Source organism: Psittacula echo (assembly GCF_963264785.1).
Source record: "Psittacula echo genome assembly, chromosome: 9".
NCBI classification, from domain to species: domain Eukaryota; kingdom Metazoa; phylum Chordata; class Aves; order Psittaciformes; family Psittacidae; genus Psittacula; species Psittacula echo.
The window spans coordinates 3456464-3475179 of record NC_137745.1 but is presented as its reverse complement, the minus strand read 5'-3'; the positions used below and the strand labels follow the sequence as shown (position 1 = coordinate 3475179).

Below are 18716 nucleotides of genomic sequence, written 5' to 3'. Positions count from 1 at the left end.
GGTTAGAGCTGCAAGGACGAGCTTCACTCTTGAGGCCATTGGTTTGGTTTCTATTTTGGTGGCAATGCAATAATAGTAGAATCGTAACAGCATGACAGCAACTCAAGTACTCTGAGCTCGAGTTGCAAGTACTTGGTATTTCTTTTACTCCTGGGAATCTTTAAGAGCTCTTGGATATTATTTCTTATATTGCTATAAAAGACATATTTTTGCCTCTAGCATCTGCGGCTTGTGTTGCATTGATTCACAAAGACATGCTCTTTTTCATCAGAAACAGTATGTGGATTTTAAAAGACATTTATAATCTTATTTGAAAGGTATCCTGAAAGAACAAGTGCAGGTAGCACTTAGAGCAGTGTTGTGCTGGGCGGCCAAACAGCCACGGGACTCAACTGCACTGGGAAAGTGCATAAAGGAATGTGTATAGAGGAATGTGTCTGCTGTTAACTGAAGGAAGACTCTTCCCCGTCTAAGGGCCTCGACTGGAACCAAGTTTAAGGGCAGACTTTCACTGGAAATCACTTGTTTACAAAATACTTCATTCTTTTGTACAAAACAACTCCGAACTGAATTTTACTCCTGTAAAGTCAGAAATAACAGTCTTGGGATTGAGCGGTAAGAAATAGTGATAAACTACTAAAAATCAGCAGCACAAAACTTCAAATAGTCCTGCTAAAAGGTAGATTAAAAAGGTCTTGGCACATCAATTTACAAATTCCAAGATATGCAACTATTATTGTGAAAGGATAAAAACATTAACAGTCTATGGGTTGCCAGAGAACACAGAACACTCAACGTGTGAGCTCGCGCAGTGGTGGATCATGCCCATGGCTATTCCCTTGTGGTGGAGATGACCTTTTGTCTTTTTTTTTCTTTTTTTTTTTCTTTTTCTTTTTTTTTTTTGCCACTAGAGGTAGGTAATTATATTCTCAGACATGAATTTGTGGTCATATTCAACCATATTTTTTGTTGTTCTGGAGTTGTCTTGGTGCTTCGACAATAGAGAAGTTTAGATGTAGGCTTCTTTGTTTGCAGAGTTGCTCTGCTGGGCCTGGTCTGGCCCGTTTTCAGGGTGAGTGATGTCTTCACTTGGCTGAATCATCACTTGGATGCGCTGAAAGAACAATAAATGTGAGGCAGGCAATGAACTAAGGCGTTTGGGTGGTCGGTTTTTAAAGGCAACCCGAACCACTTCTGCTCAGGAATTAGAGCTAATTTCAGGTTAGATATGAGGAATAAGTTCATTACTGTGAGGGTGGTGAGGCACTGGAACAGGTTGCCCAGAGAAGTGGTGAATGCTCCATCCCTGGCAGTGTTCAAGGCCAGGTTGAACAGAGCCTTGGGTGACATGGTCTAATGTGAGGTGTCCCTGCCCATGGCAGGGGGTTGGAACTGGATGAGCTTAAGGTCCCTCCCAACCCAAACCATTCTGTGATTCTGATTCTATGAAAATGAAAAAACTGTCTCTCTCCCTAGAGACCAAAAAGGCGGTGAGCCACAAGTACTAGAACCAGTCTTAGCTACGCTCAGGACATGACAGTGACATTGGAGACCACCTGCAAAGCAGTCTATGCCCCCGGCATTCCCAGCTGAGCATGCCTGGGGAACAGAATCAAGGAGAGGCCATGTGGGGCAGAGGAGGGATCGCAGCAAGCCAGAGACACAGCACAGAGGCTGCAGCAGGGACTCAAAGCTGGATTGCAGACGTGATGGTGACCACCCCAGGGAGCAGAGGGGACTAGAAAGTGTTGGCAGCATGTTCTGGGAGTTACTGCGTCCAGGGATACAAGTGAAGTAGATTTGTAGTTAAGATTGCTTTATTTCTGTTCTGTCTTTCCTACTCCTTTTGTGTTCTCCACTCAGGAGGAGTACCTGCCTAGCTTACACTTGTATCTAGAACCCAGTTTTTATCGTCATGTTGTAGTTCCTTCTATTATCTAGTGATCATATGTCAATGCTTCAAAAATGAGACCTTAACCCACAGCAAGACTGAGATGAGGAATTTTTACTGTGGTCTTGCACAACTCTGCCCAAGAAGCAGCTGTATCTTAGGGCAACAATTCTCTGTTTGCATGTAAATGTTTCCATCAAACAAAAGGAAAGCTGCTCAAAGTGCAGGGGCTAAGGACAAGCAGGGGAAAGAAAAAGACACTGAGTCTTTTAAAATGTGCTGAAGGCAAACATTTGGCTCAAGGTCTGAGCATTGCTCATCAATTCTGCTTAGGATCACCTGTCCATTTGCTAAGATGGCTCTGTCAGCTGACTTTAGAATGTTCCAGAAACTGTGACAGATACATTCTGACAATCTTTGGTTCACACAACCACAGAGGACAGGGGTGCGCATTTCAACCCTTGTGCTGGAAAAGGGCCTGTTACAGAGAGATTATTGGCTGAGAGGAAAAACTGAGGGTGCACCCAGCTTAAATTAAACAAAGTGGTTACTGGGCAGTGTGTGGGGTCAGTAACTTCATGACCAGCTCACATTCCTTGAGCAGCACTTCTCCAAGGACTCTAAAACAGATTTAAGCCATACTACGCATCTCTTACATAGAAAGTGTCATCTCCTTTTAACAGATGGAATAAGGAATCTGGGAGAGGCTAAAAGCACGGTGCCATGGGAAGAAGGTCTCTAATGCTCTTCAGAAATAACTGTTCACAGAAATCCCTCAAAGAATAAAGGGAAGGACAGCGCAGCCATAAAATACACTCCCAAGATTTTACATGTACTCCTCTGAGTTGCAGCACAGCAAGGCAGGGAGTGTAACTTAAACCAGGTGTAACTTACAACGCATTGCAGGGAGATGCTAAATAGGATCACTGTGAGCAGACTCATGGAAATGTGAGTTATGTGGGTTTAGCCCAGTTTTCAGCTTGATTCCAATTCCTTACAGCATCACGTGCCTTGACACATGACAGTGTGGCTTGTGTTAGTAAGGACAAATTTACATACTTGGTAAACTGCTACTTTGGTTTCTGGGTGTAAGGAGCTGGGTTGCAAAGTATCTGGAACTCTCAAAGCCCAGAGGTAAGGACACTTGATGCTATGAGTTGTGTTTAACAACAGATGGTACAGACACTGCCTTGTCTTTGGTCTGTTTGGTCCTTGGTTTTATGTTTTTCAGCTCAATGTAAATTAACTGGGCTAAGCAAACGAGGCCACAGGAAATAGACAGTAGAAAAGACCTGCCCAGCAACCTCTGTTCAGTGTGCACAGGTCTCGCCAGGTGAAATCGTGCAGTCAGGAAAAAGAGAGACTTACCTGTTTTAAGGAGCCTTTCAGGGTTAGAAACATGTATGCCATATAGCCTGGGATCAGCACCATGGAAGACAAAGCCATGAACCAGCCAACCCCTTGGCCCCATTTTGGGAAAACATAACTTCCCATTGTGAGTGGAGTCATTTGGACAGCACTGAAGAGAAAGACTCCCTGCAAAATACAGTGAAAAAGAAGATTTGGATGAGATTTCCAGAGTGTTCTGTTCAAGAGTTTTTCTGGATTGACTTTTCCATCAAGGCAAGGATCCTCTGATCCCTGGTGATGGTTGCTGGGCACTGGCTTGTAGATGGGGCCTGCAGGTCACTCTTCCAAGTGGAGGTTGCACAAAATAGGCAAACATCAGTCCTCTTCACTGACCACTTCCCTGCTCAGTTAACCTTGAGTCTGGGAATGTGTACAAGGAATGGAACTGTTTGTCTGTTTCCAATAACTTTCTTACTGGAATAATGGTATCAGTACAGCTCTACTGTACTGGCCAGCAATGCACTCCTGGAGGCTCTTTCAAGCCTGGCTCTGCATTGAAGTCTCTAATATCAACACCTAAGAGTGCTTGGCCCAGAGGCTTTGATATTGCTCAGATCCTCTGAACAAACTCATACTGGAAAACAAGGGCAGTCAGAATGGAACCTGCAGTTCAGTTAAGTGGTTATAGATTTGTCTGTGTAACAGATCCTAGCCTGTGAAACTCAAAAACCACTCTGAATTGTTCAGCAATGAGGAGACAGTTTCCCAAGAAGCTTCTTAACAGAATTAATCTTCATGTTTTAAGTTAACAACTCTATTTTCACATACATAACCTGCATCTCAGATTATCCAGGTACGCTGGTAGGGGGAATCCACTGGTACTAGTAGAGTCTTCAGATCACCTGCACAAAATCAGAGGGAAGGGGGCTATTGGGAAAGATGGGGGTCCTGGGGAATAACACTGCACACGCATGTACTCTGTGCCACTGAGCAGCACCCGCCGGTTGTGTTTGTGTCGGTTTCACACAGATGACCTGCAAACACGGTATTTTAAACTGTAAGTTCTCAAGCAAGGCTCCTGTCCCGGCCCGTTTCACCAGGGAAACCTGCCGAGCTGAATCAGTGAAAGAGGAAGCTCATTCTGATCCCAGGTTCAGGCATTGTGCAGAACCCATTCCCATAGAGGAGAATGCAGAGGGGCAGATTTTATTGGCACATCACTACACTGGACAACAAATTCTGTTGAAGGCTTTAAAAGACAGAAGAGATGTGGTAAGCTTTTACACACAGTGTTGGCCATCTGCCTACTGTTCTGTCCAGCAATCTTTGATAAAATAAAAAATCATCTAAAATCACCAGAATGCAGGTTTTTGCCTTCCTGAATGCTAGTTTTCAGAAACATGAAAGCTGCCTTCACCTGGGTAGAGATGAATCAAGGAGCCCTCTATATAAACTCATTTCTGTGCCTCTCTTCAGTGATCTTTGTTTGCTTTTCTATGGCTATTACATGGGGCTACCAGAGAAGTATCAGTGAGTGGGTAGCATTGTGTCATGGGCAATAGGGTCAACTTGATTACACGTTTTCAGTACTGCATTAAAATTATGTGTAGTAAACTGATTATTTCAAAGTGTACTGTATGGGCTGAACTGGACAAAGACTGGAATTGGGAAGAGCCTGTACTGTGGTTTCCAGCGCACAAAATCCTTGCAAGGTTTGCCAGAAAACCCAGTAGCAACGTAGTTTGAGCTGAATCCCATGAGAAACCATCAGTGCATAACCCCAGTCTGTTACCACAATAGTGCCTGTGGAGGAATCCAGTTTACAAAGTGTGGGCATTTTTGTACAGATGGAAAATTCAGACTTCAGAGAGACTGCTAAATTTTGTCTAAGAAAACAAGAAATGGGCCATGTTTGTTTCTTACATTCTTCTATCTCTACCAATCAAACTCTTGACTCATTACCATTTCCAGGGGACTAATACAAGTCTTGCAATTGCACAGGCTTCTTGTCTTAGGGCACAGGTTTCTTTAGTGACACTGGGTTTTGCCTATTGCCTTCAGTGGAATTGCTCAAATCCTTCAAAAGGGAATGAGGTCAGAGTTAATCTGAACCTGTGGGGATGGAAATGACCGCACTGTAGTACTTAGGCCACCTTATTCACATCCTTTGAATCATATAATAAAAGTTGGTTCCTTACTGCCACAATGATAGGAGTGAAAAATGACCAGCAGAGTTTCCACCAGATGCAGGGTCTGTATCCCACCATCTCTTGGATGTTGTCATAAAATCTGTTAACACCTAAATAGAGAGATAAGAAACAGTAAAGAAACACGTAACTGTTGTTGATGGCTCAGTGGTTTTGAGAGACACTCTCATAAATGATGAGGTGTATTTGGAAGCTCTATACAGACCCCAACGAATGGGGAAGAAAAGTGCAGCTCAAAAGCACTGAGAATCATTTGCTCTCATTCCAGCACATTGTAATTAGTGACCGGCAAACTTCTTACCATGAGGAAGTCTGTACATCTGAAGGTCAGATGCAGCAAACACACTTGTTTCATTTCAGCTCTAGGTCTTCTTAGAACAAGAGATTTAGAATGCTATTTTACCAATTCAATGTAAAATAAAACAAACCCATCGTTGTGTTAAGCAGCTTTCCCCTGTGTGGCTGTACACACACCAGAGCTGTGTATGAAATCAGAGTGGCCCTTCTGCTGCTGCTGTTACCTACCAGCACTTCAGCATCTTCTAAAAATAAATAATGGTTTTATTTTTAGCTTTGATTTCTTCATTATTTAGCTGGTGTATTTTTCCGTTCATATTTGCTGGATTCACATGTGGTATCTCTGAGCTAAAAAATGCTGTTCTATCCTCTTAAGCAGAAGGACTTCACTTATCTAGCTCTGAGTCAATTTTGTTGTATAAACTGAAGTGCCTTAGTAATCACGGAGTAGGTCCTTGGATGAGCTAACACAGAACTAAGGTCAAATGCACAAATACTCTGGCAAGAATATGATACATATTCATCAATCTTTGCACCCAGAGCTTGTCAGTCCAGACTTCTGGATATTTTAGGGCAATTATGAAGATACACGTGATGAAGGAGCCTGGCTCTCACTACAAGGTCCTAGAGTGACTGAGTCATTTCTGGTAGTTGAACATAACAGAGCTTAAAAGACCCAAGTCACTACGTCAAGAACAGTGGTAGCTAACACCTTGGAATGTCCAGGCTTTCCAAGGAAGGGGGACAGGAAAAAAAGAGAGAGATGTCACCTATTTAATATTCCTGAAAACCTTAGTATCTAATGACTTCCAGACTTATACATGGGGTGTTCTAAAGAGGCCGAAGGACCTTCTACAAGGCAACTTTGAGTAGAATTACAGGCATATGAAATAAGGGCACATTCAGTTCCACCCTCAGCGTGGTAACACACACACAAGAACAAATCAATGGATGAATTATCCTTACGAGGTGCAAAAATTATGGGGAAAAGTAAAAAACATTGTTTACCATAGCACCAGGATATTGAGATGCACTCAAAGAATACAAGGAATAAGAGACTCATTCCACTGGCAGAGTAGTAGTCAAAAAGCTTAAACACGTAGATTCCACCCTAAAACAGAAGAAGGAAGTGTTAAAATAAGTAGCAAGAGCTCCAGTTTCAAGACAGATTAAAATGCAAGCTACAAACTGCCAGTGGCAAATAGGTTAGGGACATATTAATGTATATGAAAGTGAACAGGTTGAAAGCTTGTAACACTTGAGGTCAATACTGACAAACATTAGATTACTGCTAGAATTCAGTTAACTGGTTTAATTTCACTTTACTCATTTTTGTTCAATAATTCAATTATTTCTCTCAAAATAGTTTGCAGTCTAGTAGATGGGAGGCAGCAATGGAGAATATCCCTGGTGACCCTTTCTCGGGCTGTAAGGCGCACTGGAGAGATGTGTATTTTCTTGGCACCTGAACCATGAAGTAGGACAAACTGCAACCATGGACTTCAGGCATTTCACACTTCAAAGTTACTGCCTGAAGACTTTAGGTAGTGTTGATGATTGATAGATCCCTGCCACTTTACCTTTTTATATGATTCCTGATTGGAGCAGGGGGTGGGAGAAATAAAACAGATGCTGTCCATTGGAGGTAAGATAACCTTCTCCTACAGAACATACCTGAGTGATGTTGGACAGCCCTATCAGATAGGAAACAATGCACACAAGAGCAATGAAGATTTCTCTCCGATTCCGCAGTAACTTCGGAAACTCATCCACCAAAGCTGTTATGAATCCTTCCACAGTGCAGAACTGCAAGAAAAGTTACAAAGAAAATACAATGCAATGCACTACAGCAGCAGGATTACATTTAGGGGGAAAGCTTTCATCACTGGCATAAGGCTGCAGCCATTAAATGATAAATGAAAATTCACTTCAGTGGGAGCAGTGATTCTGAATATCTTTGTTTCTGTCTACAAAGATCTCCAGTTAGATTTCCAGACAGAAAAATACTCAGAAGTCCTAACGGTGAACTACAGCACGATCTTTATGAACATGAAGTGCTTGTTGTTGTGGTAGAAGACGATAGACCTACAGTTGAAGGCTTGACACCTAGATCCTTCGCAAACTTACTCTTCTCCTTTGTGTGATTTACTCACATACATGAAAGGCAATAGACAGGAACACTCTAATCAGATTAGTGGATGAAGCTTGAAGATACAAGATTGATCCTCATATGTAATAAATCAGATATTTTTGTATTCCTCAGAGAGGATTTTTGCTGAGGACGGGTGCCTGCACACACAGAGCATGGCCATGCTGCAGGTCTTTTCAGCATGTATATATTCAAAATGAATGTTACCATTATGATGGCTGAAATGATGAAAACCAGATGTAGGTAAAGTTCTATTCATTTCCAGCAGTGCAATCAGAACTTAACCAATAGTTACAGTTGCTGTAAATGACAGTGTCTGAAATGTTTCACTGACAGACAGAAATGAAGCAAGCATGACAGCCTGGAGATACAGATTCTCTTTAATAATATCAGACTCCCTTCCTCAGCTGTTAGTTGCCTAGAGACAAGGTCTTTCAAGAATATTTTTGACCCAATTAATTTCACAGTAGTTTCCCCCCAGCTCGAGCAATAGGTTTGAACGTCAAGCCCGAAGCTTATGGAAAAACAAAGAAATAGAAAACAAATGTTCAGCTCCCTTTCATGTTGCAGGATGAAATGTCCTCTTGGTCTTCGTGTATTTTGGTTCACAGGCTGAAGTCAGTGTGGATTTATAGAAAATGATGGATTTTCTCTACTGAAAGCTAAGGAATTCCAGCCAGACCCCTGTTCCTTCCTGTGCTCTGAGGGCTGTGCCAACAACTGCGAGGTGCTGGTTTGATAGTGGCAGCTATAGATGATTTGAACACTTCTGTCTATGATGGGTCATACACAGATCACCAAACACTGCAGCAGCAGAAGGGACTTCCCTGACAGAGCCCTCCAAGAACACTGTGCAAGATAAGGCAGAGTGCTTTCCTGGTGCTCACAATACAGCTGCTCTCTGGGTTGAAAGTATTACTGATTAATGAAAGTTCTGTTGGACATAGTCCATTTGAGTGTGTAAAGTGCTTTTTCTTGTGCTGTGTGATGCTTTTGTTCATTTTGCAATAAGTTTTTTTATATGATTGCATGACTGAATTATTTCATTGTTCCATTTAATCTAAACAGTGACTCTGAACCATGGCTTGTCTGGATTTGCAAAACCTCTAGGTTGTGCCCTCCCACTCATCTTCAGTTGTCAGATACCATCTAGAACTCAGCTAAGGCCTGGACCAAGGAACTCTTGATCCTTACCCCAGAAAGTGATTTCAGAACACGCTAAGATGCAGAATGTCCTCAGTAATGAGCCTAATGCCACCTGAATTTGCTCCTGATGTTCATATGCTTAAAATGAAACGTGTGCTGCATCATTTTGCTCCATGTGGTAAGTTCTGAAGTCGCCTTTGTGGCATCTAAATCTTGTCAAGCTTATCCCAGCGTCTCCTACACTGAGGAACATTGCAAAGGTATTCTTTAATACTGTGACTGAACAGGGAAGAGTTCAAAGAAGAAATTTATTGCACATTTTTTATAGGCTTCCAACAGTTCATGAAACAGCAAAAGTGTCTCGGTGTCAGGCTTTCACTATGCCAGGCTCCTGGAACCACTTAGTCTCTCCTCTCCTTAATACCCCCTATCATTTATGTGATGATCCCTGAAACCATTGTGCACCACTTAGAGCTGGCAGTGCAGAATGCAGAGAGGCACCAGCCTTGTACCATGCAGCTGCAGAAAATGTGTCTTTGTTAACGGTTGTTACACCAGTTTTACCTGACTGTCAATCCCGAGCATAAGCAACATGGAGAAGAACAGTATTGCCCACAGAGGAGAAATGGGTAACTGCGTCACTGCTTCTGGATAAGCCAGAAATGCCAGTCCAGGGCCTGGGGGAGAAACAGGAGAGGAGATGTCAGTGTGACTGACCAGCAGTGTGATGATGTGCTCTGTCAATGTTTTAGTGTATTTGAATGACTCAGCCATGAATGCATCATCTGATCAAGGATTTCAGCTTCATCAGTGTTCACTGACCAAGAAGTCAGTGCATGCATCTTGCTTTTAAAATGAACCATCCAAAACAAAGAAAAAACCCAAACCCACCAACCAAAAGACTTGACACAGTTCAGAAACTGCTTCTGAGAGACAACTTTTGTATAGCAAAGGCAGGGAAAGTTATCCTGTAGGAATACATCTTCAGGTGCTGATCAGCCTTCTCCCTCAAGCAGTAACTGAGAGCTGTAGTCTACTGCTTGGCACCAAGTAGCTCAGAAGAGAAACAAAGCTCAGAAATGGAGAAGACACTACCAGCATTTATAGCATTCCCATTTGCTGTCCCATTAATTACCTTAAAATACACATTTGAATAAACTACCCAGTTGTGACCAAGCAAACCTTGTCATTTGTGTTTTTACTGACTGCTTATGGGGGGTGTGGTGGTGGAAGAATAGAAATCCTTATTGAGAAAGAAGGAGCTGTTTTTGCTGTCAGCATAGCTGGAAGCCAGCTGATTTCAGGTTAAGAGGGAAACCTGTAGCGAACTAACTAATCACAGAAGGAGAATCAGCATGCCTCACCGAGGGGGCATCCCATTCCTCAGTTTTCATTAAAGGCAGGTTTGCCTGTGAGCATTGGTTGGACATACAGGGCTCTCAGACCAGTGAAGGGTTGGCCTTACACACCTCAATTCGTCAAAGCAAATGCAATGCAGATTTTGAAGCACTCGCAGCTATGACTGGAATGCCTTCCAATGGCAGTGGTGAGAGCAAAATCAACCTGAGATAAATATGTTCTTGACTCTGTTACACATTCCACCAAAATGCAGCTACAGCTTTTAATAGTATTGTTGTCTTACAGAGCTGTGTAAAAGATCACAAAGCAACATCTCATGGTGCAAAAATGAAGCATCAGTTTCTGAGCTTGCACAGAGAAATAGAAGCCTTAATGAAAGGGTCAGGTTTCCAAACATCCTTTGCAATTCATGGCCACAGGAGGTGATGTGCATCTCTGTTGTCTTTGATACCTTCCAAAGTATTTAGGAGCTTAATAGGATATAAAAATATTGTTCTGTTCACAGGTGTAGTCGTTATAGCTCTGTCTGTGTCAAATATCCAAGAGGCTTATTTCACGCACCACTGATTTGCCAGAGCAGTTTTTGACAACAGTGTGTGCCATCCAGATTGTTTCTTCTGCTGTCTTTGTATGTGTCCTTTACTGAAGATTATTTTTAGGTCTCTGATTCTCTCCTTTTCTAACAAAGGAAATACCTCACCAAGGGGATATGTTTGCTGGTATAGTAAGGCATGTTTTGTCTACCAGTGACTTCCAACCAAGCTTCCAGTTATCAGATCCCTCCCTGTGGCCAAAATTGCTAAGTGAGTATCTGGTACGCCAGCTGGGTTAGGGCAGCCATCTGCTCTCCTCCTTTAAGCTTTTTCATCTGCAAGAAAGACAAGGAACTGCAAAGAATAGCAGAATTCCTGCACGGACATCTTACTGCCCTGAGCAAAATGACTTTCACAGTAAAAGTCCCATTAAATCTGGTGATAGCTGTAAGTGTGAGGAGGTGAGAAATGGATCCACCTCCAAGGGCTCAACCACAAGAAACAGTAAAAGGAATTTAAAACCCCAAATGAATTTGAAAATACAGGCTCCAAAACCCTCCTGACCATCATTCCTTCTTTAGGTTTGCTTTGAAGAATTCCAGTAGCATGAGGGTCACCCTGATGTTAAGTACGGAAGTCACAAACAGTGCTGCCACCTCTTGTGAATGCACGCCTGTAAGTAGCAGTCATTAGTGTTCATTGTGCAGCCCAGATGAGTCTCTGGCTGAGCACTCTCCACACCAAAGCTTTGAGAGCACGAGGCAGGCAGAGCTCTGCTGGTGGTGCCTTGAGAAGGCTGAAATGATGCTCTCTCTTCCGCAATCAGTCAGGGTGACTGAACTGACAGGGAGCTGAGGAGTGTTTCAAGGGAGGGGTTTTGAACCATTACATGAAGCAGTTGGATACAACGGGCAAACCAAAACCAACTGATGACACCAAAAAAACTTATAGAGAAATACATTGGATACCTGATGCTGCAACATCTGCAATAGGCCTCTTTGTGACATTAGCCATGAATCCAACAATGGAGAAGATGACAAAGCCAGCAAACATGCTTGTGCATGAGTTTATGCAGCACACTATGATGGAGTCCCTGAAACAAAGGTAAGGTGCTTTAAGCAGCAGGTAAAGCAGTGCTACCATTCATCAGTAAATTCCTGTGAAAAGATTTCATGCTTTCAGGATTTCTGTTCGGGTTCCATTTTATACTGGCTCTCCCTTTAGTGTAACCGTGGTTATACATCCCATTCCTAGTTAGATGTAACATTTAATATTCAGATCTGAGCCTACACTTTATTTCAATGATACCGGTCACAGAAAGACAGAATCCAGCTCCAGCTGAGACAGGAAAGTGCCATGGTAACAAGTGCAGTCATCTGCTTACCTGTAAACATTGTTGTGGAAAGGGTTGTAACTTCCAAGGGCAATCAGCGAACCAAGACCCAAACCGTAGGAGAAGAAAATCTGTGTGGCAGCATCCAGCCAAACCTGATTGCAGGAAACAGTGGTTTTAAAAATCTGTGCCTGCACCTGAGGAGCAGGTCGGATGTCTGCAAGGGGCACAGGTAGCAGTGAAACTTATGTAACCGCGGGTGCAATATTTACCTCGGAGTCTGAAAGCTTACTGAAGTTAGGAGTTACATAGAATAAAATGCCTTCCTTTGCTCCAGGCAGTGTTACACCACGGAAGAACAAGATAAGCAGCATAACATAGGGATAAGTAGCAGAGAAATATACCACCTGATGGGAAGAAACAAGACATTGTAAGTGTGGAAGGAAGAATGATCTGTGCTTGTCAACACTTCAGAAAATATTTGCTCCCTAAAAATACCATAGCAGCCACTGAGGCTGACTTCTCAAATGGAAGCATTTCTCAGTGGAAGGGCTTGGTGTGGAAAGGGGAGTGCCTACTGCAGTATTCCCTAACACCATGGCTATAAAGCAGGTGGCTGTTGCCAACTTCCCTGAAGGTGGAATAGAGGGGACAAAGGGATTTTTGCATAAGGGGCTCTTGCTTTTCATGCTTTGTAGTCAACAAGGGGAGCTCCCAAAAGCCTGTGGTTCATGGCACCAGTACCCTGCTTGTAAAGCAATGTCTGTAGTGTATTTCTCCACCTCTCAGACAGCTGCTTTTGTGTTATTCACATGCACTCCTCATCTGTGTTCTGATAAACAGGATCCTACTCTCTTTCCTTTTCAAAAGCCCTATAAAAAAGACACTCGGAGGTCAGACTCCAGTGAAACATGGCTGCAGCTTGTCATTTCCCTGCCATTTTGGGGAGAGGGAAGAGCATGTGCCAACGGCAGATGCTGTTGCCCTTTCATTCCTAGAGAAAGATTTGTCAGCAACATAATTTCCTTTAATTCATTAGTAGAATCTATTTTGCGCTCAGAAGCCAGCCAAACTCCAAGAAGCACAGCATGCAAGTACGCCTGTGGCGAGGACCACCTACAGCTCTCAGGCAGCGTAAGGAAAGGAGGGGAGTGGCTCTTATATGCAATACAGCTTCAGCACTAACATATCTGAGTCCAGCAAGAGCTGTGCAGTAAATGCACACTTCTCACTGAAGCCAAAACACTGCATCCTCACTCCACTGCTATCCAAACTAGCTGGAATATTCATCCCGGGAACAAGGAGACATAGGGTCAGGCAATTTTATACCTGGCACAGCCTGGCAGTCTGTAAGTGAGCAAGATCTAAGACTGTGGCTAGACCTAGCTACGGAGGAGCCAGCTTTCCAAAACCGTGGTGCTGTATCAATTCAAGACAGATAGAAATTAAACACTCCAAAGCTGTTCCAGCAAAACTGTCCTAGTACCTCTTACCTCAAGAATTTTCAGACTATTTGAGTAAAATGGGCATTCTTAATTGAAAGGCATTTACAGTACTTCTTAATCTTACCTTTCCAGTCCAGCCTACCCCCTTCCAGATACAAAAATACACTAGAATCCAGGCAATTGCTAGGGTAATTGCTAGTGGCCATCGGATTTGTCCTGGCTTTTCCAATCCATCTGTCATTTGGTGCATGTTGCGTCTAGAACAAGTCAACAGAATGGTGTATTTGACAACTAATTCAGAAGATAGTGCATCAACAACAACAAGCTCATCCTCACATGTGTGCAGGAATGATAGAGAGAAAAGCTGTCAGCTTACTCCCAGAACTCGACCACGGCACTTGTCATATTGGTGGTATTTGCTAAGGTGTAGTTGGAGAAGCAGCGCTCAGTGTTCCAGGGGTTCTCACAGTGTTTCCAAGGAAGAGTCTGTTCAAGAAACGGAGAAAGAAAAGCCTGAAGATTCAAACATTTCTTAAGCATTACCTCGGATTTCTCTTTCCTGGAAATGAGAGTTGAGTGGAGAACTACCACACTTTGAGGTCTGCAGTGCACTGATCTCCCTGGGGTGCATGTCTGTCACTGAAGTTACTGAACATGATATCAGCTGGGTGAATCAGATGTGGAAATTTCTCCTCCTCTCTTTAATGTATCAGCCCATATGTTTGATACACCTCTTAGCACATGAGAGTACATTGAGTGCATGGCAAGAGACAAGGGCAACAGAAAGGACCTCCTGGAGGTCCTGTTACCTCTTCTTGCACTAGAGGTGATAAAGGGTGATAGTTCTTGATCAGAGATTTCCATTTCCCTGTCAGGCTAGAGAACAATCAGAAAAATGTAAACTTATTTTCTACATGTGCCCATTACAATATCTTTCAGAAGCTCTGAGAAGTAGAACCTGCTTCCACATGATAGCCATTAGAATGAATCTCATTTACAACATAGGTATTCTTCTGACGGCTAATCTTGGAAACTCCTCTCACAGAAAATGTTGTATCAGGGTACTGCATGTTTTAAATACAACGATAAGAGGCTTTTAGGGAGTTAGAAGTCAATACTCATCTGACATGAGCCAGCACACCCCTGCCAGACTAGGTCTGACCTTTCGTATGGATAACAAATCTGATGCTGAACAAAAAGAAATGGCCATGTCACTCCCAGGCAGTAATTAATGCAAATCTGGTCAAGAGACAATTCTTTAAAGCCAGGAGCACGCAAGCATGCACAAAACTGGTAGAAAAGACAACAATTGAACAATAATGCATTAATTATTGAGGTTTAATTAAGAATGCTTCCTCAGATGGCCAAACCCCCAAATCAGATGAGTCCGACTCAGCTGATGAATCATCCTTGAAGGGAAAAGAAAAGGCAGCTAAATTAAGGTTAAAACAAAGCAAAAATAACAGCAATGAATGGAAGTTCAGAGATAATGAAATTAGCTCTTCCATGTGGCTTTTTAAATAAAGGCCTCCACTATTAACACAGACCACAATGATACTAATTCCTAAAGAGCTGACATTTGTATGGCTGCTACTGAAGACAAAATTAAACCACTTACACACTAGAATATCTCTCAGGGGTATGACTGGCCTGTAGCCTCAAAGGCAAAGAGGTACTAGCACCATTGTCAGCGCTTCCAGCACAGGGAGTTGCAGCCTGGCAGGAAAGCAGAGAAGCAAGCAGGCCTGCTTGTCATTACAGGGCAGAAGTGAAACTAAAAGGGAAACTAAAAGAGAGATCTGTGGCTCTGAAGACCAAGATTAGAAAATTCAAATAAATGGGTAAGAAAGAGAAGCCTGTGGCTCCAAAACAACCTTTTATTATGGTTCTCCACTGACCTTCTTGGGAAAGAAGGTTTTTCTCATAGTTTTCTATTTATTTTAGTAAAAAGTGCCATATCCTATTAATTTCTATGGGTGTTGTGTTAATGTCACACCTTCACAGTGAGACAGACTAATCAGCTATCTATACATCATGGCTTTACATTCAACAAGCAATTCCAACCCCGTCCACCACACACACTTACAGTGGTGAAGGAATTATACAGGTAGTATATGGCCCACGAAATAATCACAATGTAGTAAATATTTAGCCAAAAGGAAAGGACTGCAGCAGCTAGTCCCACACCTGTAAAGAAAACAAAAAGGAACAAGAAAAGGCAACTTTTAGTAATGTCTGTACAAGGGTCAACTGAAGAGCTGCAGTTTAGAAGGACAAATACAACACATGGGGCAGATAGCATCTACAGAATGTGGTAAATAGTAAATTAAAACTGTAGAAGTAAAAAGTGCCTGTAAAACCTCAGCAGCAGCAGCAGCTGTGACTGTTCACTGCAACACACTGGACACTAAGATTAAATTTATGGATGACTGAATCACCACCCAAGTTAACAACCTTATTCCCTCAAAGAGCAGCGCCCAGAAGCTTCTGGCAGATGCAGGCAAATTGAGTGTGTGTGTGATAAGACCAGTAGCCATTTACTACACCGATCAAGGGGCTTGATGCTTACTATAATGCTATTATGCCATCTCAGACTAAAGAAACATCAGGGTTCCACAGTGAGAATGCCTGGTCTTCTACTTCACATAGAGACTTCAGAGGGACTTCAAATATTCAGGCTGGTGACAGTTGCCACATGACACTTTACAGGAGGAAGTGCTCAAAACAATGAGCTTAATGCAAAGCAAGGGCTATACTTTGCATTGTGCCACCTGCCAACAGCAGTCACTCGAGCAGTTATCTGCAAGAAACCCTTTTATCTCTCTGGGTTTTCCCAATAACAAATTTTCTAGAACAAAATCCACTCTAAACAGACTTAGCTCACGCTATGCTATCAGTCACAGAATGTGAAGTCATTTGTAACTCAATGTGTAACTTGCTCCTCCAGGAGTCCAGGAGTCAGCTCAGGGACTCTTTTGTGTCAAAGGATTTGGGATTAGAGGGTGAAAAGCAGAGTCTGGGAGGTTTGCAAGACTGTGCAGAACCTAGATTAAAACCTTGAAGTTCCAGCAATGAGAAGCCTCAAACTAGCTAAAATTCTAAGTATGAAGTCTTAAGCGATTCAGCATGAAATTACCATCTTTTGTCTGCTTTTTGAATTTCAATAAAGAATAGGAGATACAAACCTGGGTGACCTCAAACAAAGCCAGTGTTTACCAGATTGCTGTGAACAGAGTTCTATACCTGCTCAGACAATGATTACTAGACTTAAATGCTACTTTGAACAGTCTTTATATGCTTCTAACAAAAAAATACAGGAATACAAGTTTTTGAAGGTCAAAAATAAATTTGTTGAATTTTTAACACCTAATTTTTGCTATTTGTAATGGGGAATGAACAATACCCTAACATTGTTCTGAACCGTAGGTTACACCTCTGAAAATTAGGGTTTTCAGTAGAAAATTATAGTGTAAGTAGAAATACGACAGGCTAAAGTAACATCCTTGCCCTGTCACTTTGTGCAACTTCTGCAACTTGAAAACAATGGGAAGTTATCCAAATCCCACTGTACCTTTGAACATGGGAGCAAGCTTCCACACTCCAAGGCCTCCTATGGATGTATACTGACCAAGGGAACACTCCAAAAGAAACAGTGGCACTCCAGCAAAAATTAAAGTAAGGAAATAGGGAATCAGGAATGCACCTAAAAAGAAACAAGAAAACGTCTGTTCCAGTGCAGAAAAACACAACTGTTTCCACTGTTTCTATCCCTATCATATGTGAAAAGAAACCCACTTTTTCTTTACTCGTAAGTGTAACTTTTCAAGAGTTAGTGGAAAGCATGTGTACATTTTTGAACCAGTATCCCAAAAGGTGAAAATAAGGAGAAAAATGTATCTCCTATCATGTAAATATTTTCTGTTTAAGTAAGAAGCTAAAATCCCAAAGACTGAGTATTTTGTTGCCTTCATCTATCCCAGGAGCATGCAGATAGCATAAAGGCTTTAAGAAGAACTGGCTGCTTTCCAGCTGGAGTTAGCTTTTCATGGTGAGCTCAGAGTCAGTATGACAAGCTGTATGCAATCCTCTCAAGAACTTAATCCAAAAGAAAGGGCTCTAAAGGGTTAGAAGGCAATGTGCTTTAGTTCTGCTTTAATCCTTTATGGTCTTTGAAGGGCACCTGCCAACTACAGTCTAGAGTACACTCTAGAGCAGACCTCAAAGTTGAGCACCACACTCCAAAATGGCTCCAACCTTCCTGGACAAGAGTAAAACAAAGAAACCCAAGCCAAACCCCACCTATAGAGCTGAAAAAGCTATTAAATCCAAGTTCTGTTTTACTGGCAAATCTGATACTGAAGTCTAATATACAAATACATCAGAGGTTGTAAGAACAAAACAGCAAACATACCTCCACCATTCTTGCCACAAAGGTATGGAAACCGCCACACGTTCCCTAACCCAATGGCATAACCTACACAGGACATAAGAAAGTCAAATTTTCCTTTCCAAGTGTCTCGGTCTGGAAGATCCGTCTTCTTCTTCTGCACTTTTACTACCAAGGTTTTAGGCTTGTCATTGGTGATGGAAGCATCGACTTCCGTGGAGATCTGTCCATCTGCCACTTTGGTCCCGTTTGTCGCCATGTCTCTGGGTTTGGCTGGCGAGGCTCTGGCAGCAGCCGGGCGGGAGACTTCGGCCCCAGTCCACGTGGACAGCAGCTTTGCGGCTGGCAGTCACCCCAGTGGGCAGGGACAGCACGGTGCCCTCGAGCCCCACAGCGATGGCTTGAGAGCTAGTCTGCAGTCCTGCACCCGCTGCTGGCCCCACCTGGAAAACACAAGCCACAGAATTCAGAACCCTTCAGCAGGACTTGAGCCAACTTAAAAACTGACAGTGACCAGGGACCTCACTGCCCACAGAGCTCTGCATTGCTGGGGTGTCAAAGAGTTTGGCTCTGCCCTTGGAATTTTTCTTACTGGTTCCATAGGAAATCAGAGTAGAAC

At 42.7% G+C, this 18716-nt stretch overlaps 1 protein-coding gene across 1 annotated transcript; it reads right to left on the bottom strand.

The window, feature by feature from the left end:
• Positions 1–389: 389 nt before the first annotated feature.
• SLC6A1 (solute carrier family 6 member 1) lies at positions 390–18356 on the bottom strand (the record flags this gene model as incomplete). Its single annotated transcript, XM_080625673.1, has 14 exons — positions 390–1114; positions 3260–3427; positions 5440–5540; positions 6754–6856; positions 7420–7551; positions 9605–9717; positions 11901–12025; positions 12317–12420; positions 12538–12672; positions 13835–13967; positions 14087–14196; positions 15797–15897; positions 17282–17413; positions 18122–18356. The coding sequence occupies 14 exons, from the start codon at positions 18354–18356 to the stop codon at positions 1010–1012; spliced, it is 1797 nt and encodes a 598-aa protein (XP_080481799.1). The 3' UTR covers positions 390–1009.
• Positions 18357–18716: the final 360 nt, after the last annotated feature.